Source organism: Hemitrygon akajei, chromosome 16, assembly GCF_048418815.1.
Source record: "Hemitrygon akajei chromosome 16, sHemAka1.3, whole genome shotgun sequence".
Classification (NCBI taxonomy): domain Eukaryota; kingdom Metazoa; phylum Chordata; class Chondrichthyes; order Myliobatiformes; family Dasyatidae; genus Hemitrygon; species Hemitrygon akajei.
In genome coordinates, this window is record NC_133139.1 from 25577289 (window position 1) to 25601680 (window position 24392).

At 45.3% G+C, this 24392-nt stretch overlaps 1 protein-coding gene across 2 annotated transcripts in view; it reads right to left on the reverse strand.

Annotated features, from left to right (window-relative positions):
- Positions 1 to 683: 683 nt before the first annotated feature.
- LOC140739855 (proteinase-activated receptor 3-like) overlaps positions 684 to 24392 on the reverse strand; it is a 38056-nt gene continuing 14347 nt past the window's right edge. The window contains exons 2-3 of one of the 2 annotated variants that reach the window (XM_073068457.1): positions 15822 to 16063; positions 684 to 2908 (exon numbers count right to left, since the gene is read on the reverse strand). In XM_073068457.1, the coding sequence (XP_072924558.1) occupies positions 1863 to 2807 (945 nt within the window). In that variant the 5' untranslated portion in view covers positions 2808 to 2908; positions 15822 to 16063 and the 3' untranslated portion in view covers positions 684 to 1862. Of the gene's footprint in view, positions 2909 to 8739; positions 8889 to 15821; positions 16064 to 24392 lie in introns of those variants that run through there. The other variant, XM_073068456.1, reaches the window with a different exon arrangement.

Here is a 24392-nt window from a genome sequence, read left to right on the forward strand (position 1 = left end):
CAAATGGCTCTTCACGCAAGAGTTTCAGACCTCAAAAGATGGAGCTGGGGCGACTTAGGATGTAAGTGGCACATTGTGGGCTTGGTTTTGGATCTGTGTTGAATCCCAGTAAATTGTTGACCAGTGTTTCACATATTCGGTTCATTGGCTATATTTAAGAGGAAGTTAGATATGGCCCTTGTGGCTAAAGGGATCAGGGGTTATGGAGAGAAAGCAGGTACAGGGTTCTGAGTTGGATGATCAGCCATGATCATACTGAATGGCGGTGCAGACTCGAAGGGCCGAATGGCCTACTCCTGCACCTATTTTCTATGTTTCTATATAGGAAGCTTTGCACTTGTCCTGCTAATAAACTGAATTTACAACACTTTTTTTCACCTTGGGTTGTAATGCTCCTCAGACAGGATGAAGAGATCAATACTCCCCAATGCCATTCGGCTTTACAATTCAACCGCCAGGAGTAAGATATGTTAAAGTGCCGGGGTTGATTGTATTTAATGTATTTAAGTAAACTACTTAAGAACTTTTTAAAAGCTATTATTAATGCTTTTTGAGAGAGTGATTTAGATGCATATCATATTTTTACTGAGTTAAGTATTGTATGTAATTAGTTTTGCTATAACAAGTGTATGGGACATTGGAAAAAATGTTGAATTTCCCCATGGGAATGAATAAAGTATCTATCTAATCCCTTTACCCCAAAAACCCCAATCAATCTTGACCCCAGCTCAGACTATGAATTTCTTTGGCATTTTAAACCTTTTGGAAAAGTCTCCTTTTAATCCATCAAGCTCAAGGGAATACAAAGGTGGGCCATGAAGCCTGTCAACATAACTTAATCATTGTAACTCCCCTTGAATCTGCATTCCCCCCTTTTGGGCCACTCTATGTCACACACTCCCCAGAACAGAAACCATTTGTTCCAGCTGTATCCAACCAAAGCTCTGTTTTGCTGCAGCTTGGTACAATCTGCTGCTTTTATATCTTTTCTGGTAACATTCTGACCAGTGAGTGAGCATATCAGGTTTGGGGACCCTGGATTTCTACCGGCTTCCAGCAAGTGGTTTTCATATATAAGTAGAGGAGAGCGGCGTAACAGTGGTCTGCTCTACCTTGCGGTTTAGTGGGAAACCATGTAACCTGTTATTATTCGTGGAGGTTTTTTTAAAAAAGGAGATTGAATGATTGAACTAGGGAAAGGGCACGGACTCAGAATAGAGGTATGTCACTTCAGAACAGAGATGAGGGGGAATTCCTTTAGCCCGAGGGGAGGGTGGTGAATCTGTGGAATCGGTGGTGGCCGTGGAGGCCAAATCATTGGGTATATTTAAAGTGGAGGTTGATTAGTAAAGGTGCCAAAGGTTACAAGGAGGAGGCAAAAGAATGGGCTTGAGTGGGATAGTAAATCAGCCACAGTGGAACAGACTCAATGGGCTGAATGGCCTAATTCAGCTCCTATGTTTTATAGTTAGCTATATAGTCAGCTGTGTTTTAACTGAATAGTCTTTTCTAATGAACATGATTGAATTCAGACATGTAGTCAAGTCTTTAATTCACGATGATGTTCTTTTTCTCTGTAAAGTCTAGAAATCCTTGATTATCCTGGCAAACTAATGCTCTAACTACCATTGCACATAAGCTACACCGATCACATTAGATACACGATAAGTTACGGTAAGATACAGCTCATTAGGACTGGGGTGGAAAGGAAGATGCCCCACAGCAACTTTCCCGCTTCCTCGTTACCAGGGTTTGCCAAGATCCACTCAGAATTAGGCCTTTTATCTAAGTCCCATTAACCTGGCCAGTTTCCAGATGGCTCTGAGGCAAATGACCGGGCTCACCAGCTGATCCGCTAGAAACTACACCGACCGGGGAGGATTGGGCTGCGGCTGGTTGCTGCTCTGGAGTAAGCTCTGGTCCGATTTCCCTGAGCCAGTCTCAGTTTTGTAGGCAGTGAGCAGACCCGTCAACTTGTTCCTGAACTCCTCGGAGATGTAGTAGTAGATGAACGGGTCAATGCAGTTACTGAGGGTGCTGGCCACCAGGCAGATCATGGTGTAATAGTACACGTCGTTGCTCTGCGTGTAGATCTGCACCAACAAGGTCACGTTATAGGGAGTCAGGCACACTAGGAACACCAGCAGGACCAGCAGGGTGGCCATAATTGCATGGCCGTACTTCATATCGTTCATAGCCAGCGTGGAAATGATCGATACGTAACAGAAGACAACAATCAAGCATGGAAGCATGAACCCAAAGAGCACCTGGCAGATTAAGTAAGGGCGGTACTTCTCCAGCGTCTCGATTGGGAAGGCATCATTGCACAGGGTGATGTTGAGAGGGTCGATCCAGTACGACTGTTTGGTGATGTAATGAGGCACCATGCTTAGCACGAGAACCAGCCAGACCCCTCCGCAAACGCAGTATACGGCTGTGTTGTTCCGGATTGCTTTTGAGAAGAAGGGGTGGACAATGGCCAGGTAGCGATCGGCGCCAATGCAGGTCAGGAACAGAATGGAGCTGTAGATATTCCCATAGAGGAGAGCAGTGGAGATGCGGCAGAACGCCTCGCCAAACACCCAGTTGTTGCCCAGCAGGTGGTAGGCGATTCTCCAAGGGAGGGAGATGAGGACCAACAGGTCGGCGAGGGCCAAGTTGATGAGTAAGAAAGTGCTGGGCAGCTGCTTGATCCTGGCGATGAGGACCCACAAAGCAAGCCCGTTGGCCGGGAGGCCGATAATGAACACCACGAGGAAGAAGTACGGGATCAGCACTCTGGTTACGTTACTCTTCAGGTGCTGCATGGACGAGTCATTGAAGGTGTTGATCGTCTTGTTGGTGGCCGGGTTGAAAACCTGGACGATGAGGAATTTGCGGGTTTTGCCAGCCTCCTTTTTTCTGCACACTGTGATAGGAGCAAGAGAACACAGAACAGGGCGTGAGTACACGATCAGAGACATCTACAACACACTGAGCCCACCGCCAATGCTGACGGAGGAGTCTTTCTACTCCCCAGCTCTCCACCCAGAGGCTCCTAGACTGTGGCACAATCGGTAAGAGCAGACAGCCCCTAGAGAGAGAAGGCTGGGAGCAGACACAGACAGCCCCTAGAGAGAGAGGGCTGGGAGCAGACACAGACAGCCCCTAGAGAGAGAGGGCTGGGAGCAGACACAGACAGCCCCTAGAGAGAGAAGGCTGGGAGCAGACATGGAGAAGGTCTCGCTCACAGTAATAAGCAAAAGAGTGTTCAGCCGTCAGATGCGAGTACCGCAACTTATTTTTAAAATTTATTTAGAGATACGGCGCGGAACAGCCCCTTTGGGCCTAACGAACCACACCGCCCAGTAATCCAGCCAGCCTAACCACAGGACAATTTACAATGACCAATTAAACTGCTAACTGATATGTCTTTACACCGTGGAAAGAAGCCAAGGCACCCGGAGGAAACCCAAACGATTCATGGGGAGAACATACCAGCTCCTTACAGAGCCCGGAATGGAACTGAATCCCAAACTCTGGAATGCCCTGGGCTGTAACTGCCATCTTACAATGGCACCCACTACCTTTAATGACTTTTGGTAGTCCTGAATTTTATTTGTTAGTAAGCAATCATCTAGTTACTTGTTCAAACTCAGTGAATTTGCTTACTACATCCAGCTTGCCTGCAATCTGTTCCGCATACCACACCTTTAGCGCTGAAGATATGAATGTACACTCAGTGGCCGCTTTGCGCCTGCACACCTGCTCGCTAATGTGCATTAAAGCTTGCAGACATGGTCAAGAGCTTCGGCTGTTGTTCAGACCGACCAGAATGGGGGAGAAGTGCGATCTAAGTGACTTTGACCATGCAGTGATTGTTGGTGCCAGGTGGGATGGTCTGATATTACACACACAAAATGCTGGAGGAACTCAGCAGGCCAGGCAGCATCAATGGAAAAAAGTACAGTCGACGTTTCGGGCTGAAACCCTTGGGCAGGACTTCCAGCATCTGCAGATTTTCCCTTGTTTATGATTTGAGTATCTCAGAAACTGCTGATCTCCTGGAATTTCTACGCGGAAGTGGCAGATGGAGTTCAACCCACATAAGTGTGAAGTGGTTCAGTTTGGTAGGTCGAATATGATGGCAGAATGTAGTACTAATGCTAAGACTCGGCGGTGTGGAGGATCAGAGGGATCTTGGGGTCTGAGTCCATAGGACGCTCAAAGCAGCTGCGCAGGTTGACTCTGTGGTTGAGAAGGCATACAGTGTATTGGCCTTCATCAATCGTGGAATTGAATTTAGGAGCCGAGAGGTAATGTTGCAGCTATATAGGACCCTGGTCAGACCCCACTTGGAGTTCTGTGTTCAGTTCTGGTCGCCTCACTGCAGGAAGGATGTGGAAACCATAGAAAGGGTGCAGAGGAGATTTACAAGGATGTTGCCTGGATTGTGGAGCATGCCTTATGGGAATAGGTTGAGTGAACTCGGCCTTTTCTCCTTGGAGCGATGGAGGATGAGAAGTGACCTGATAGAGGTATATAAGATGATGAGAGGCATTGATCATGTGGATAGTCAGAGGCTTTTTCCCAGGGCTGAAATGGTTGTCACAAGACGACACAGGTTTAAGGTGCTGGGGAGTAGGTACAGAGGAGATGTCAGGGGCAAGTTTTTCACTCAGAGAGTGATGAGTGCGTGGAATGGGCTGCTGGCAACAGTGGTGGAGGTGGATACGATAGGGTCTTTTAAGAGACTTTAAGATAGGTACATGGAGGTTAGAAAAATAGAGGGCTATAGGTAAGCCTAGTAATTTCTGAGGTAGGGACGTGTTCAGCACAACTTTGTGGGCCGAAGGGCCTGTATTGTGCTGTAGGTTTTCTTTGTTTCTATACCAGTCTTGAGCCTACAGGGAAAGGTGTGAGATACAAAAATCATTCGGGGAGCAGCAGTTCTGATGGTGAAAATTCTTTGTTAATGAGAGAGGCCGGGGGAGAACTGGTTCAAGCTGACAGGACGGTGACAGTAACTCAAACCACACGTTACAACCGTGGTTGATGAAAGAGCTCTTCCGCACAACATGTCAAACTTTGAAGCGGACGGACTTCAGCAGCAGACCACAAACATAAACGCAGCGGACATCTTATCAAATACAGGACGTACCTGATGAAGTGACATGGAAAGGTCGCTGGCCAACAGAAAGCAGGCATAAAAATGGAAAGTGCTTAAATGCTCCGCAGGTTACACAGTGTTCTGGGGGAAGTGAAAGGGTGTTAATGCTCCAGGTCAATGTCCTTCTTCACAATCATTTGCAGGTTCTGAATTGTAACCAGTCTTGTGCTATTGGGATCAGTGCTGCCCTTTGAAATATCTACCATGGGCTGACCCGCAAATGTGCAGCAATACCCAGCTCGAATTATATCATCAAGCATTCGGGCTCTCACGACCAGACTGTGTCACAGTTTCTTCCCCCAAGCCATCAGACTCTCCAATACTCAGAGTCTAGACTGACATCTACATCATTTATTATTATATTGTAATTTGTCCTCTACTGTGCCTATTGTCTTGTTTGGTAATTATTGTACTGCCCTGCACTGTTCTGTGCGCTTTATGTAGTCCTGTGCAGGTCTGTAGTCTAGTGCAGTTTTTATGTTGTTTTACGTAGTCTAGTGTAGCCTTGTGCTGTCTCACATAGTCTAGTGTAGTTTTGTGTTGTTTCATGTAGCACCAGGGTCCTGGAGGAACGTTGTTTCATTTTTGCTGTGCACTGTACCAGCAGTCTATGGTCGAAATGACAATAAACTTGACCTGACAATAGTGAGCCAGTGGTAGGGACTGAGTGTGCTGTAGCCAAACTTACAGAAGGCACAAGAGAGAGGTGAGGGAAAATGTTAATGCTCTGAACTACCAACGGGCCAAGTGTGCTGTGCGCTATCTACAGTAATATGCCATGGTTTCATCAATGGCACCTCCCAAAATACCTCCATCTTGTAGGCAAGGGCAGCACTGCCACATTCAACCCCTGGGAATGCTGCAGACCAGGAAGTGGCTATCTGATGCTTTTAGACAGACGACACCCTCTATCTTTTCCCCACAGGAGCTGAAAGCAAGTAAAGCAGGAAGGGTAGCATAGTGGTTAGTGCAACGCTTTACAGTGTCAGCAACAAAAATATCGGGGTTCAATTCCCGCCACTGCCCGTAAGGAGTTTGTACGTTCTCCCCATGATCGCGTGTCTCCACTTTCCTCCCACGCGGGTTAGGGTCAGTAAGTTACAGGCAAGCTATGTGGTTGATGCAAATGACACGTCTCACTGTACGTTTTGCCGTGGAAGTGACAAATAAAGCTAATCTTATATTCTCCATAACAGCTGAAAGCTCGAGGCCGGTACGGCAAAGCAAACTGTACATTCTGCAGGCAGCGTAACATCTCAGCTTGAACAAATCGTAGCATCGGCTCACTGCTGGGTGGGGTTGTCCTTCCAGGCCAGGGGCGAGGTCATTGCAGAAGCCTCCCTTTCACCCCTTGTGAAGGCAAGCAGGAATGACTTGGGTGATTCTGAGCTGGGGGGGTATCTTATGGACCGCTCAGATTCGGAAAGAACGCGCTCAGAAAGGGCGCACGGTGGTGCTGGGGAGGAGGGATCGAGGCATAAAAACACAGACACGAGTGAGAGGAAGAGAGAAAGTTGAATGTGTTTGTCTAGTTTCTAGTAAACCCCCCTCTCCCCGCTTCGGTGTCAGGGTGGAATTATCAGTGTCCGCTGTATGGTAGAACTGTGGGGAAAGGGGGAGCAGCTGCAGATGACATTCTTCGTGATCTCTTCCCACTGGGTAGAAGATACAAAATGTACAAAAGATACAAAATTTTGCCAAAACGAGGTCACCCTCAGGGTGGAAGGGCAAACCCTTATATTCCGCCTGGGTACCCTCCAACCTGATGGTATTAACGTCGATTTCTCCTTCTAGTAAACAAACTCTCCCCCCACCATCTTCCTTCTCAACTCTGACCTTTCCCTTCCTGTCTCCTACCTTTCACTTCTCCCTGGGTCCCCCCCCTCCTCTTTCTCTTATGACTCACTCTCCACTCTCATCAGATTCCATCTTCTCCAGCCCTTGACCTTTCCCACTCTCCTGGCTTCACCCATCACCTTCAGGCCAGCCTCTTTCCCCTCCCCCCACCTCGTTACCCTGGCACCTTCCCCCCTCCTGCTCAATCCTGAAGGATCTCGGCCCGAAACGTCGACTGTCCATTCATCTCCATAGATGCTGCCTGACCTGCTGAGTTCCTCCAGCATTCTGAGCGCATCAGGCAGCAGATGCAATGGCCTGAAAGCAGGTACTACCAGATTCAAGGACAGCTCTGATCCTGCTGTTAACAGACCCTTGAACAATAAGATGGGCTCTTGGCCTAGTTGTGATTTTGTGTTTTACCATTTACCAGCTTTCCCCTTTAGTGGCAGGCAATCTCATTTGTCTTTTCTTACAAGCGTGTTCTCTTGGGTGAGTATATTCAGCTGATGGGTAACGTTCTGTGAAACTGTGATAAAAGAGTACGCATCCTTCAACGGGCTTGTTCTCATTCTTCAGGTAAGGTGGGGATTTGGGCATTTTACTCCCCCAAATAAACCGATCATTCTGAATTTAATATGAGAATGGTGTGGAAAGAATGCTACAGAAAAGAGATTGCAGGTGGAATAATTCAGATTAACTGCATGGGGGTTTTCTGTTCCAGACAGAATCCCTGTCGAATTTGAGCCCTAGGTGGACTTGAGGAAGAATACTCAAGCTGAGACTCGTCAGTGTGCTGAATCTGAGCTGACTGTCAGGCACCCATTCACACTGATATGACATTATCCTCACCCACATTCCCATCCGGCTCCCCACCAGCCCTACCATTCCCCTCTGCCATAGGAGCACGAATCTATCAACTAGCAGATTTGCGGGGAATCGGGAGCAATAGAGGAAAACGTATAATCATATGGAGAGCATACAAACTCCACACGTTCAGAACCTGACCCCAGGATTGAAGGTACTAGCCTACAAAGTACCCAGGACATCTTCAGGGAGTGGTGTCTCAGAAAGACAGCGTCCATTATTAAGGACCTCCAGCACCCAGGGCATGCCCTTTTCTCACTGTTACCATCAGGGAGGAGGTACAGGAGCCTGAAGGCACACACTCAGCTATTCAGGAACAGCTTCTTCCCCTCTGCCGTCCGATTCCTAAATGGACATTGAACCCTTGAACACCACCTCACTTGTTTAATATACAGTATTTCTGTTTCCTCGCACATTTTTAAAATCTATTCAATATACGCATACTGGTTGTTCTGTTTATTTATTATTATTATTATTTTAATTTTATTTATTTATCTTTTTCTCTTCTATATTATGTATTGCATTGAACTGCTGCGGCTAAGTTAACAAATTTCACGTCACATGCTGATGATAATAACCTGATTCTGATTCTGAACCAGGCTCGACAGAGCTGTGAGGCATCCAGTTTAGTAGTCGGGACTCTGTACCTACTTTAGGCACGCATTCGACACACTGGAAAGAATAATTCAGAGGAGAAAATCTCCCCACATTACACACGACAGGTGGAATACTCTACTGGTAACATGTGGAATATTCAACTTCGATGTGGACCCATCGAAATGACCGTCCCGCAGAAGAGGAGGTTTACCAACAGTTCACTTTCTGAACGAAACTTTGCAAGAAAAGTACTACTCTCAGTAAAATCGAAGTGTGTCTGAACCTGTTACCTTCGTCCCTTCCTGTGGCACAGCAGTTCATAACGCAGCCGAGCAGAGTAACCAACGCAAGAGCCTGGACTGCTGTCAGCAGCTTCATCTTGGGAGTCCTTCCTCGGCGGGGACAATCAGTCAAATGTCAGCAGACTCTTATGCTGAAGTCGTGTACGTGACATCAGCTGCATGAAAACCACAGCGAAAAGGCTCAACCCACTTGATGAACACATGATCCAGCGTTGAGATTTCTATTTCTGGGGAGCGCTCTATGGACTACTGTACCTATCTGTGCACTTCACAGTTTTACAAAACTGTTGGGAATAATCTGGTCAGCCTGCTTCAGATTTTACACGTAAGAAGCCCTGACCCTGGCTGCGGAAAGGGCAGGCAATATTCCACATGGAGTGTGAGTGGGTGTCCAGGGAGGGGCAGCACCTCTGGGGAAGGGGCTTGTCGTGTCCACTCCGGGGCAGCCCACTCACCTTTGGTCCCCACCGGACACTCGGCTCTCGCCGCTGGCTCCAAGTGGCCTGTTGGCGTCGCGACAGCGGCCACAACCCGGCACGCCGCCTCGACGGGCGGGCCAAGCCGGGTGAGGGTAGCGGGTGGCCTCGTACCCCTGTGAGCTAGAGATGTACCTGTCCCAGTACGTGAAGTCAGCTCCAGCGAACTGGGTGGATGAGACCCACGGTGAGATCCGACAGCCAGGAAGGTGGTGCTGCTACGCTCCTGGGTGAGCGATGGGCACGATAAGGCGCAGAAGGCCTCATAGTCGTCCACGGCAACCAAGGAAGACCCCAGTTTGTGACACTTGTCTGTACCACTGGACACGGCCACCTGAGGTCAAGAGAACTGCCCTAGATACTAAAAACTCTCCTGCACAGGTTTCCTGTCATCTTCAAACACGGCGGATAACCATCATTCCACATGCCACACAGAGGACGTTGACGGCAAACCAGTGGGAGTGATGTTTTAAAGAAATACCAACACACTGGGATGGGCAGAAATGGCTGCCAGGATACGGTGTGACAAAATGCAAGGAAAGAAAGATTAATTGTCAGGTCACGCTGGCTACAGGATCTGCTGGAATGTTGCTAGAACTGCGTTAAAAACAGGAGGCATGTTTGTTTCTCTTCATAGGGAAAACGTTTCAACTCAAGGGTGGAGTTATAACACGGCATTAAAAAAAGGCAAGTTTTAAAAAATGTTTTCTTGATGTTATGCTGGATAATAATGCACCCGAATTGTTGACTCAGTTTCTCGTTCCAAGTTCAGATTAAAGATTGGCTCATTCGTCACAGGAATGTCGAGTCATACAGTGAAATGCTTCGTTTTACATCAAACCAAATCAGCGGGGGTGGTGCTGGGCAGCCCACAAATGTTGCCCTGCAACTGGCGCCAACACAGTGTGCCCACAACTCAGTAGCCATGACCCGCACACCCCTGGCATGTCGAGAAGGAAACCGGAGCAGCCCGAGGAAGCCCATGTGGTCACAGGGGAAACAGCGAGGAGAATTCTGCAGATGCCGGAAACCCAGAGCAACACGCACAAAGTACCGGAGGAGCTTAGCAGGTCAGGCAGCATCTATGAAGAGGAATAAACAGTTGACGTGAAGGGTCTCAGTTTGACTTTTGGCTTCGCAATCTGCCTTGTTATGATCTTGCATTTTATTGTTAACTTGCAAACTTTTTTTATACTTCTCCGTTCTGCATTTTTACTGTTTTATCTTACTCTACCTCAAAACACTGAATAAAGATTTTATCTGTATTAAGATCTTATCTGCATAAACAGCATGCAAGAGAACCTTTTCACAGTATTTCGGAACAAGTGACAATAACAAACCAACACCTGTGCCAATATATGGGTACAACAACTATATGGGATCTTGTGTTGAAGTTGTATAAAATGTTAGTGAGGCCTGATTCGGAGTATTGAATGCAGTCCTACCTACTGGAAAGATGTAAACAAGGTTGAAAGAATACAAAGAAAATTTGCAGTGATGAGTTTGAGTCCTGCTGAAGGGTTTCAGCCCGAAACTTCGACTGAACTCTTTTCCTAGATGCTACCTGGCCTGCTGAGTTCCTCCAGCATTGTGTGTGTGTGTGTGTGTGTGTGTGTGTGTGTGTGTGTGTGTGTGTGTGTGTGTGTGTGTGTGTGTGTGTGTGTGTGTGTGTGTGTGTGTGTGTGTGTGTGTGTGTGTGTGAGAGAGTGTGTGTGTGTGTGTGTGTGTGTGAGAGAGAGAGTGTGTGTGTGTGTGAGAGTGAGTGTGTGTGTGTGTGTGTGAGAGTGTGTGTGTGTGTGTGAGTGTGAGTGTGTGTGTGTGAGTGAGTGAGTGTGTGTGTGTGTGTGTGTGTGTGTGTGTGAGTGTGTGTGTGAGTGTGTGTGTGTGTGTGAGTGTGTGTATGTGTGTGTGTGTGTGAGTGTGTGTGTGTGTGTGTGTGTGTGTGTGTGTGTGTGTGTGTGTGTATGTGTGTGTGTGTGTGTGTGTGTGTTGCAATGATGTTGCTGGGTCTGGAGGACCAAAGTTACAAGGAAAGATTGAACAGGTTTGGACTTTTTTTCATTAGAATTTAGAAGATTGAGAGGCGATTTGATAGAGGCATACAAAACTCTGTGGGGTATCGATAGGGTAAATGCAAGCAGGCTTTTCTCACTGAGGTTGGGTGGGACCACAACCGTAGGTTATGGGTTAGGGGTGAAAGCTGAAATGTTTAAGGGGAACATGAGGGGAAACGTCTTCATTCAGAGGATTATGAGAGTGCGGAATGAGCTGCCAGCACAAGTCGTGCATGTGAGCTCGATTTCAAGGCTTTGATTTCAAGAAGTTTGGATAGGTACATGGATAATAGGGATATGGAGGGCTACAGTCCCAGTGCAATGGGAGTAGGCAATTCAAATGGGTTTGACATTGACTAGATGGACTGAAAGGCCTGTTTCTGTGCTGTACTTTTCTATAACTCTATGACACTAATACTCCCAGAGGAGTCTCTGCTACCATGGCTAGGAATTGGAAATTACCTCCAATGACTCAAGTCGTCTTTCCGTCTATGGTTGTTCATCCCAGAGCTAAGAAAGTTTGTTTTTACACTCAATGCTGCAATAACTTTGAGGGTGGTCACCCTCTCCTCACCTCCAGAATTCATCACTTTTTATTTCTGTCAAGAAGAACGTTAGAACGAATTCTGGAGACAAGCTGCCCTGTGATAAACAAATGAGCAAGCTTTACTTCAATCAACTATGAAGGGACTATCAATCATTTGTTGGATGAGGATTGGGTGCGGGCAGGTAGAGGCCAACGTGTATCTGATTGGATTCACTCTGCTTTTCCTGGGCAGGACAAGGCCCTGATCCGGTTAATTGGATAGGTGTCACTGCTCTTGCTGAGTGCAGCTGCTTAACTCAAGACAAGATTATTTGTGGAGCAGAAATAACACAGCCAGGGGCTACAGAAACGGCGGCCAATTTCACAATACAGAGAACAAGTACCATGTGTTATCTGTGATCTTGAGAAACTTGGCTGAAGGCAGCCATAATTCACTCCAAACATCTGCGAGGCTGACTGTGAATTCTTGTCTATTCTCATGACATGCTGTTTCAAGCCCCTGGGAATGTTTAAGGAGATTCCTTCTCCCAAGAGTTGCTTGATTGCTCACAACAAATAGAGCTGCAGATCTTTGATTTGTAAGTGAGATTGCTTAGCCGAGTGCTACCACCTTTGCTCAGCTAAAATAACACAATCTCAATTTTACCTATGTACTTCAGACTCCGCAGCAAGGAATTCCATGACACTGGACAACAAAGATTTTGCTTCCTGAACACCTTTAGGTGTATCTTATGAAGTTTGGTCTACTGATCATGAAAATCACCGTGAAATTTCCCTATTATTTCAACAGCTTTGAGTACTGATTTACATCCTCATCCTATATTACATATAATATCATATTACATATAATCCTATAATACATCCTGTATTGTCCCGGTCCCGGTACCGAAGAAACCACAACCAAAGGAGTTGAATGACTTCAGACCTGTTGCCTTGACGTCGCACGTGATGAAGACCATGGAGCGGCTGATAATACAGAATCTGAGGCCACAAACCAGGCACGCCCGGGATCCGCTTCAGTTTGCGTATAAGGAGAAGGTGGGAGTGGAGGATGCTATCACGTATTTGCTGCACAAATCACTCTCTCACCTAGATGGGGTCAGTTGTGCTGTGAGGATTACATTCCTTGACTTCTTTAGTGCCTTTAACACCATCCAGCCCAAGATCTTAAAGCACAAACTAACGGAGATGGGAGTAGACTCTCACATGGTGGATTGGATAGTGGACTACTTGACAGATAGACCTCAGTATGTGCGGTTGGGAGACTGTAGGTCTGACACGGTGGTCAGCAGCACAGGAGCGCCACAGGGAACCGTACTCTCTCCGGTCCTGTTCACCCTGTACACATCAGACTTCCAATATAACTCGGAGTCCTGCCATGTGCAGAAGTTCGCTGATGACACGGCCATAGTGGGGTGTGTCAGGAATGGACAGGAGGAGGAGTATAGGAAACTGATACAGGACTTTGTGATATGGTGCAACTCAAACTACCTGCGTCTCAATGTCACCAAGACCAAGGAGATGGTGGTGGACTTTAGGAGATCTAGGCCTCATATGGAGCCAGTGATCATTAATGGAGAATGTGTGGAGCAGGTTAAGACCTACAAGTATCTGGGAGTACAGTTAGACGAGAAGCTAGACTGGACTGCCAACACAGATGCCTTGTGCAGGAAGGCACAGAGTCGACTGTACTTCCTTAGAAGGTTGGCGTCATTCAATGTCTGCAGTGAGATGCTGAAGATGTTCTATAGGTCAGTTGTTGAGAGCGCCCTCTTCTTTGTGGTGGCGTGTTGGGGAGGAAGCATTAAGAAGAAGGACGCCTCACGTCTTAATAAGCTGGTAAGGAAGGTGGGCTCTGTCGTGGGCAAAGTACTGGAGAGTTTAACATCGGTAGCTGAGCGAAGGGCGCTGAGTAGGCTACGGTCAATTATGGAAAACCCTGAACATCCTCTACATAGCACCATCCAGAGACAGAGAAGCAGTTTCAGCGACAGGTTACTGTCGATGCAATGCTCCTCAGACAGGATGAAGAGGTCAATACTCCCCAATGCCATTAGGCTTTACAATTCAACTGCCAGGACTTAAGAACTTTTTTTTTAAAGCTATTATTAATGCTTTTTGAGTTAGTGATTTAGATGCATATCATATTATTACTGAGTTAAGTATTGTATGTAATGAGTTTTTGCTACAACAAGTGTATGGGACATTGGAAAAAAATGTTGAATTTCCCCATGGGGATGAATAAAGTATCTATCTATCTATCTATCTATCTATCTATCACTGCAATTTTTGGCTTACCAATGGTGGAAAATAGTTATTTATCCTCTTCAGCTCGTCGGATTATTGCATTTGTTACATTAATGGCCAGAAGATCCATTTTATTGAGTTGGAAAGAGATTAATCCTCCAACTACATTCCAGTGGTTTCCCCAAACTATATCTTGTTTAAATTTAGAAAAAATCAGAAGTATCATTTTTGTCCCTTCGGTTAAATTCAAAGAAATCTGGAGACCATTTATTCAACACTTTCATATGAGGAAACTTGACCTTTTCCGAATCCCTTTTATTATCCTTAAATATTTGGATAGGAAGGAGCAGAGTTATTGACATTACTAATTATAATAGCCAGCTTTGTTTAGTTTAGTTTTTTTAAATTTCTAATTTGGGTTTTTTTTTAGTATGTTTTTTTTCTATCATGTTAAATACACCATGACTTTGGGAGGGTTAGTACATTTGTGTTATCTACAGCTTATACTGTACACACTATTCATTAACTATGTATTCCCAATCTCTCTGTATTACTATTGTTATTATGCCTATATTTGAAAATTAATTAAAAAAATTTAAAAAGAAAGAAAGAAATTCCACGATTAATGAAAGCCAATACCTTGCCTTCTTAACCACAGAGTCAACCTGCGCAGCTGCTTTGAGTGTCCTATAGACTCGGACCCCAAGATCCCTCTGATCCTCCACACTGCCAAGAGTCTTACCATTAATACTATATTCTGCCATCATATTTGACCTACCAAAATGAACCACCTCACACTTATCTGGGTTGAACTCCATCTGCCACTTCACAACCCAGATTTACATCCTTTCAATTTCCCGCTGTAACCTCTGACAGCCCTCCACACTGTCCACAACACCTCCAACCTTTGTGTCATCAGCAAACTTACTAACCCATCCCTCCACTTCATCATCTAGGTCACTTACAAAAATTACGAAGAGTAAGGGTCCCAGAAAAGATCCCTGAGGCACTCCACTGGTGACTGACCTCCATGCAGAATATGACCCGTCTACAACCACTTTTTGCCTTCTGTGGGCAAGCCAATTCTGGATCCACAAAGCAATGTCCCCTTGGATCCCATGCCTCCTTACTTTCTCAATAAGCCTTGCATGGGGTACCTTATCAAATGCCTTGCTGAAATCCATATACACTACATCTATGGCTCTACCTTCATCAATGTGTTTAGTCACATCCTCAAGGTTCCCTATAGACTTTCTCCGTTTAACTCCAATTTATCACTTTTCCTCCCAAAGCGAGCAACTTTGCGTTTTCCTACATACTCCAATGTTAAGGTCATTCCCTTAACCTATCATTTTCTTCCTGTAAACTGTTGTATTGTCTGTAAATTTGACTACTATAATTAGCTTTCTTCTTTTATGACACTATATCTATCATACACAGTTGTGGTCCCAGCATCTGTAGACCACCTGGCAAATTAAGAAAGGACGGTAGTTTTCCTACGTTCCGATTGGGAAGGCGTCATTGCACAGGGTGATGTTGAGAGGGTCAATCCAGTAAGACTGTTTGGTGATGTAATGTGGCACCATCCAGACCCCTCCGCAAACGCAGCACACTGCTGCCCCCCCCCCCCCCCATCACAACCTGAGATTGTTTTTAAGGAAAGGGTTTTTTTTTGGTCTGTTAGTATATAGAGTGCATTTTTCTCAACGTCACCTTGTGGGTAATCATTGTACTTGGAATGTTTACCTTTTATGTCCAATTGGACCAGCTCTGGGTTTTCACTTTGTTTTGCGGGTGATCATGGCGATTGTTAAACTCTCTTTGCATTTATCACTTTTGTTCATTTTGGGATAATTTAATTAGCCAGAGTTTTCAATATTCGGAAGTCCCACGCGCTCCAGGGTGTAGATGAGGGTGTTGCCATGCCAACCTCTCTCCGTTGGGTCGGTGTGGTTCCTTGTCAGGTGAAGCTCAGACCGAGTACTTCTCTGTAGATAGATAGATAGATAGATAGATAGATAGATAGATAGATACTTTATTCATCCCCATGGGGAAATTCAACTTTTTTTTCCAATGTCCCATACACTTGTTGTAGCAAAACTAATTACATACAATACTTAACTCAGTAAAAAATATGATATGCATCTAAATCACTATCTCAAAAAGCATTAATAATAGCTTTTTAAAAAGTTCTTAAGTCCTGGCGGTTGAATTGTAAAGCCTAATGGCATTGGGGAGTATTGACCTCTTCATCCTGTCTGAGGAGCATTGCATCGATAGTAACCTGTCGCTGAAACTGCTTCTCTGTCTCTGGATGGTGCTATGTAGAGGATGTTCAGAGTTTTCCATAATTGACCGTAGCCTATTGTATCGCGAGCTATTTCAGTTCATCAAGATTCTCTACAGTTTGCCTGAGCTCTGGCTAGCTTTGCTGGTTAACTTTGGTAATAACTCTTTAGTTTTGTTCGAATCGCCAAAGTCATTTTCATTTTAAAAATCTTTTTTATTGATTATTATTGAAGATCAACCAAAAAAAAAAACATTAAGGTAATCAAGTCAATATATCATTATGTACAAAGAATTAATTAACAAATAACTGATTAAGAAAGCTAAGCAATATATCAATAATAAGAAAAAATAAAGTATTAAGAATATTTTTTTGATAGATAGAAAAGAAAGAAAAAAAGAACCCCTACTAAAAAAAACCCTACTAACTAAAAAAACACCGAAAAAAAGCCCATTGGGAGTACAACCCCGAGCTATACATCATACAGGCTTCCATATAAGAAAAACATTAATCCGCCCACTCAAATCCATTTAAACAAAAATCGGAAGGAAACCATATTAATTAACTCAACTCAGATGATAGTAGTGGGCAAACGAACCCCACCTTTTCTCAAAATCAAATCGAGGATCAAAAGTCCGACTTCTGATTTTTCTCCAAATTAAGACATACCATCACCTGAGAGAACCGCTGTATCAAAGCAGGAGCAGGAGCATCTTTCCATTTTAACAAAATAGCCAAAGTCTCTGTGATTCCTCGCTAGCGACCCTCAACCCCAAGAGGTTACAGTTTTCTGACCCGGAGGTGAACCTCTTCTCCATTCTCACTGCGCCCTGCTAGTCAGCTAGTTACCAAGCCACGGCTGTATATTGCCTCTCAACATCATGACACTTTGTAATGAAACCTTTTGTGTTGCATTTTGTTAAAGGTTGCTTTTAAGTCCTAACATGATTCCTCGCTATCAACTCTGGCCAATATCTCCCCGCAGACATCTAGAAGCTACTTGCCCCTCATACTGATCCTGTTGATTATGACTTTTCTATTAAAAGTTTTCCTATTATATTTTAACAATTGATTATGACATTTACAGTAATAAGCATTAGATTTGGCAGTCTACAGTTACCATTATTTTTTGCTTCACACGCTCTTTAAGTAAGCATTGGCAATTTTCCGGCTGTCCAGTAATTCTTGAGAACCCAAGAATTTTTGGGAGGTTCCGATATTGCATCCAATATTGCTGCAAGTACTGATTTTAGAAACCATCAAATTTATGCAAATATAGCCCTAATAGTGTGCCAAATATTAATTCTCCAGTAACAGTAAATGAGAAACTTGCTATACCAACCACCATAAGGAGTGATGAATAATGATGTGTGTAACTGTTGTGCTGTTGCTTCAATTCCTCATAACTGTTTCCCCATTCTCACTTTCTAATGGGTCTATATTCAGTACGACCCCTCTCAAGGAAGCTCTTATTATTGGTGTTTGCATTTATTGCTACTTTGCCCCCATTGTTTAGATAATCTTTCTTGTCCATTTTAGTCCTCATTTGCAATGTTCTGTATTTATCCCTATCTCCACTAACCTTTGCCATCTTATAAACTTTGCTCTTTCAGCTTAATACCGTCCTTATCTACCTTGGTTACCATGGTTGTTTCAACGTCCTCAGACTCTTTCTTCTTCATTAGAGTATACACTGAGTGGCATCTTTATCAGGCACACCTGCTTGTTAATATAAATACCTAGTCGGCCAATCGCGTGGCAGCAACTCAATGCATTAAAGCATGCAGGCATGGTCAAGCAGTTCAGTTGTTCAGAATGGGGAAGAAATGTGATCTAAGCGTTTTTGATTGTTGCCCGCTCTTACTTACTTATTGCCCATTATGCCGCCTGCGCTTAGGGCAACAATGAACCTGGCTGGCTTCCGTCATCCTGTCGGTAGCTTCCTCTCGGTTTTCACTACTGTCAGTCATGCAAGTCCCGGGTGGAGATCCAGGAATACCGTTGCACTCGGACGGAGAAGGGTTCTTTGTTGCTGTTTCTGTCACAGTCTTGTTTCACCAGTCAGTGTAGTCATGAGTTGAACCCCCCGAACCCGGAGGGACCGGTGAACCGCTCTTGGTCTGGGCTCTGCCCTTTGACCTGTTTGGCCTGGGTGACCCTACCAGGAGCCAAAGCACAAGGCCCTGACTCCAGCCAACACAGCTCTCCGGGTCATTGAGGCACACAAGCCTCCAGACTCCGACAGGGTTGTGGACCTTGGAGGGCGAGCGGTTCTTACTTCTTCATCATTTCTCACTGTTAAACTTAACACATTTATTTTGTTCTCAAGCTGAGTGTTAAGTGATAAACAGGAGAAAATCTGCAGATGTTGTAAACCCAAAGCAACACACACAAAATGCTGTGATCACTCTTTCAAGGTGATTTTTTATACAAGTTATTTATTAAACATTGTCTGTTTCACATTACCAGGTCTAAATAGTCTGTTGCCTGTTTGGTTTCATAACACAAATACTCTAGGAAATGATCCTGAGAACACTCCAAGCATTAATTCCTGTGGCCTCCATTTCAAATCCGATTAGCCTATTCTATCCGAAGGTCATGGAAACACAAGATATTGCAGACTGGATTAACAAGAAGCAAGCCAGTTGCTGCAGGAAGTCAATGGGTTGAGCAGTATTTGTGGAGTCTTTGGGTCAAAACCATGCATTAGGACCAGATTAACATCACCCATGATAAATATGTTACAAGCACAATAACATCTGCAGATCATAAACAAAATCTGCAGATGCTGGAAATCCAAGGGACACACACAAAAGTGCCGAAGGAACTCAGCAGGCCAGGAAACATTAATGGAAAAGAATAAACAGTCGATGTTTCAGGCCAAGACCCTTCATCAGGACTGGAGAAAAAAGATGAGAAGTCAGAGTAAGAAGGTGGGAGGAGGGGAGGAAGAAATAGAAGGTGGTCGGTGATAGATGAAACTGGGAGGGTGATGGGTGAAGTAAGGAGCTGGGAAGTCAATTGGTGAAAGAGAACGGTGAAGGAGGGGGGGGCTGATCATTACCAGAAGTTGGAGAAATTATTGTTCATGCCAACAGGTTGGAGGCTACCCAGATAGAATATCAGGTGTTGCTCCTCCAACCTGAGTGTGGCCTCTTTGCGGCTCAGAGGAGGCCATGGACTGACATGTTGGAATGGAAATGGGGAGTGGAATTAAAATGGGTGGCCACTGGGACATCCTGCTTTCTCTGAAGCAGTTTCCCAATCTACGTCGGGTCTCACCACTATACAGAAGGCCACAACAAGAGCACTGGATACAGTAGATGACCCCAACAGACCTACAGGTGAAGAGTTGCCTCACCTGGAAGGACTATTTGGGGCCCTGAATGGTAGTGAGGGAGGAGATGTAGGGGCAGGTGTGGCACTTATTCCACTTGTAAGGACAAGTGCCAGGAGAGTGATGTGGGTGGGAGGGACAAATGGGCAATGGAGTCACGTAGGGGGGCTGTGGATCCCTGTGGAAAGCAGAAATTGGGAGGGAGCGAAAGATGCGTTTGGTGGTGGGATCCCGTTGGAGGTGGCAGACGTTATGGAGAATTACTTGCTGAATGTGGAAGCTGGTAGGCTGGTAGGTGAGAACAGGAAGAAGCCTGTCCCTGGTCGGACAGACATGCATGAAATGAAAGAGATGCAGTTGAGGGCAGTGTTGATGGTGGAGGAAGGGAAACCCCTTTCTTTGAAGAAGGAGGACATCTCCTTGGTTCTGAAATGAAAAGCCTCATCCCAAGAACTGGTGTGGTGGAGACGGAGGAATTAAGAGAAGGAGTTGGCATTTTTTGCAGATGCTGGAAATCCAAAGCAACATACACAAAATGCTGGAGGAACTCAGCAGGTCAGGCAGCATCTAAGGAAACGAGCGAACCATTGACGTTTTGGACCAAGACCCTTCATTAGGTCTGGAAAAGAAGAGGAGATCAGAGTAAGAAGGTGGGCGGAGGGGAGGAAGAAGTACAAGGTGGGAGGTGATAGGGGAAACCGGGAGAGGGGAAGTTGATTGGAGAAAGAGATAAATGTCTGGAGAAGAGGTAATCTGATATGAGAGGACAGAAGATCATGGAAGGAAGGGAAGGGCGAGGAACACCAGAGGGAAGTAATGGGGAGGTAATGAGCTATGGTGAGAGAGAGAAACAGGAATGGAGAATGGTGAAATGGGGGGGGGGGGGGTGCAATCGCTGGAACTTTGAGAAATCAAAGTTCAGGCCATCAGGTTGATGGAATATAAGGTGCTGCTCTTCCAAATATGTTACTCTTTTTACAGTAATTCCTACAGATTGTCAATGTAAACCCAGTGATATGATGTGAGAGAGGACGTGAACACAGAACACAGGGACGGGCTCTTTAGTCTGCAACGTCTGTGCCAACAATGATGCCAATTTAAAATGCACATCTGCCTATATACGTCCAGTCCCTGCTTGATCATATGCCTGCTGCAATGTCGCTGTTGTATCTGAATCCTCCCCTCGCCCTGGCAGTGCATTCCAGGCACCGACGACATGCAAAACTTTCAAGAAGTGTATGAGGAACTGAAAAAGAATGACAGTGCAGAACACTCATCTGCTTTGGTCATCATCCTGACCATGGTGACATGTATAAAAATATGTTGTTGTTTGCCAACTCCTCTCCGTCTGCCACTTTGCTGTGAGAGTGGGGTGTGACGCATGCTCCTGTTGGCTGTGGAAATGGAAAAAGTTACACAAGCCTCATTAAGGCAAATTCACACTTACCTTTTACACCCAAGGAAAGCTGACTGACACACACAGAATGCTGGAGGAACTCGGCAAGTCAGGCAGCATCTATGGAAATGAATGAGCAGTCGATGATTCAGGCTGAGACGCTTCTTCAGGACTGGGAAGGAAGGAGAAGATGCCAGAATAAAAAGATGGGGGGAGGGGGAAGGGGGATAGCTGGAAGATGGGGGTGAAGCCTGGCGGGTGGGAAAGATAAAGGGCTGGAGGGAAAGGAATCTGATAGGAGAGGAGAAGTAGACTGTAGGAGAAAGAGAAGGAGGAGGGAACCCAAGGGGAGGTAAGGTGATGGGCAGGCGAGATGATGTAAGAGTACACAGTGGGGCATAGAAGAAGAGGGGAGGGGAAAGGATTTTTTTTAACCAGGAGAAGTCGATATTCATGCCATCAGGTTGGAGAACAGCCAGATAGAATATAAGATGTTGCTCCTGCGCCCTGAGAGTGGCCTCACCTTGATACAAGATGAGGCAATAGATCAAGTCAAGTCAAGTTCAAGTTTATTGTCATTTCGACCATAAACTGCTGGTACAGTGCACAGTAAAAATGAAACAACGTTCCTCCAGGACCATGGTGCTACATGAAACAACACAAAACGACACTAGACTATGTGAGACAGCACAGGGCTACACTAGACTACGTAAAACAACATAAAAACTGCACTAGACTACAGACCTGCACAGGACTACATAAAGTGCACTAAACAGTGCAGGGCAGTACAATGATTAATAAACAAGACAATAGGCACAGTAGAGGACAAATTACAATATAATAATAAATGATGTAGATGTCCAGACTCTGAGTATTGAGGAGTCTGATGGCTTGGGGGAAGAAACTGTTACACAGTCTGGTCGTGAGAGCCCGAATGCTTCGGTGCCTTTTGCCAGATGGCAGGAGGGAGAAGAGTTTATGTGAGGGGTGCCTGGGATCCTTCATAATGCTGTTTGCTTTGCCGGCGTAGCGTGGGGTATAAATGTCTGTAATAGCATCCAACATGTCGGAACGGGAATGGGAATGAGAATTAAAATGCTTGTCCGCCTGGAAGTTGTGCTTTTGGTGGATGGAGTGGCGGTGAGTCTGAATGGGTAGTTGAATCCACCCCAAGGATCTCACAGGGAGATGGAGCGTACACTCCGACATGGTTTTGAGCCTACGTGACTGTTCAGTCAAACAAAACCACGGTCCGGAGCAAGACAAAGTGGGTGTGTCTTCTCTGGAAATCTTCCATTCCTGTAAGGATATTTTTACAATTCCTGGAACCCATGTATTTCCTAAGCACATTCATGTAGGTACAAAGAGGCTAGGAAGAAAAACAAAGCATTTGAGGGAAATGTAATGAGCAATCTCTTCATATTAATAAGAGATCATGGAGGTAGCAAACTCAGCAAATGTTATAGTAAGGCTTCTCAGAGATGTATTAAGCACATTTTAGATCAGTAGAATCTAATACTTATATACAGCATGGATGATGGAACAATGTTACCACCAATCCCCTGATTTTAATCCTAGCCTAATCACAGGCAATGTTCCCTCTGATTTGTAATGATCAATGTACACAAAAAATCTTGTGCTGTGCAACCTTTTTGCCCAGAGACGACAGCATGCACTGACTGAATAATTTCTTCAACAAAAACAGCGCAAGTGAGCCAGTTCTAAAATCTGCATTCAGATCGTCACCAGCTCCACGTTGTCACGCATCAGGAAGCGGAAAAGGAAAAGTGATTGTGTGCGATCGTGAAATATGCTGAACGTGCCGATGAGGTTGGAGGTGACAGCCTTTTGTGCATAGTCTAAATTCCTCTGTGGGCTAGTAGCAAAAGACGTGTGCCCGCGCACAAGAGCGCATCTCAGAGGGAACACTGATCACAGGTCAATTTACAATGACCAGTTAACCTGCCAACTGGTACATCTTTGGACTGTGGGAGGAAACCAGAGCACCAGAGGAAACCCACGTGGTCACAGGGAGAACATACAAACTCCTTACAGGCAGCAATAGGAATGAATCTGGGTCACTGGTACTGTAAAGCGCTGTGCTACCCATGACACCATTGACCGCCTAGATTGCTCCTAGGCTTTTTACAGATTATATTTCCCCTAGCATCTGTTTGCTGAAAGACAAGAAACAACACCTATTTTTGGGATGGTCATAAATTGCCCTGAGCTATTATGCAAACCAACCCTTCTACATCACTTCAGTCAGTCAACATGCTATCAGACTTGCCAGAGCAGGAAAAGAGCAAACAACCTTGAAAGAATTTTTATAAGAGGGCCATTGTTTTTAAGATTTAAAGTTTAAAGCTTTACCTGAAAGTGGTGTTGGCACACAGTTCTCGTATCTATTTATATTCCCCAATCACAGCTGTAGATAAGTTGGTTGTTGTTTCTGGTGACCTCCTGTGAATGCACTAATATGCCATCCCAGTGGATTTTAGGCTGTGTGCACTCTCAGGCAAGATACCAGTGTCCAGCAGGTGGCAAAGGTCACACTGTAAACATGTCAAAGGTCAGGGATCTCCTCACGACAAAGCCTTTACACCATGCTATTCTCCAGCATTGTGCAGACTGTCAAAGGATGAGTGACATCGTCGCTCAGGTGCCAGGCTGCTGCCAAAACCCAGCTTTAAACCAGCTGGTCACCTGGAGTCCATGTGGGGTGTCCCAGCTATTGACCAGCAGGACCATTTAGAAACACTTGCTTCTAATCTGTTGTCCCAATCACTGGACCCTGGCTGCCTTCGGGGAGAACTTCAAATACTGCCACAGATAATTTTTAATAGGTTATTCTTAACTTTCCCACCCCTCTACTCATTCAACAGAAATATCACAATATGGTGGGGGGGGGGGGGCTGGCTTTTGGTGGTTTCAGTACTTCCGCAATGGGGATAATTGTTGGACCAGTTGATACAGTGAAATAACTTTTGAAGTAGCATGCGATTTTTCTATCAAACACTCATGGAGGCAGGAACTACAATGTTGAGCAAACCAACAGATGACATTTAAAACTGCTCAGCACATCACAGAAACCAGTCTCCCCTCCATGGACACGGAGGGGATGTCAGGGGTGACTTTTTCACACAGAGAGTGGAATGCACTGCCAGCGACGGTGGTGGAGGCGGATACAATAGGGTCTTCTAAGAGACTCTTAGATAGGTACATTAGGCATTCGTTAGTCTCGTGAGACCGTGGATTTGTGCCTTAGAAGGTTTTTCCAGGGAGCAGGCCTGGGCA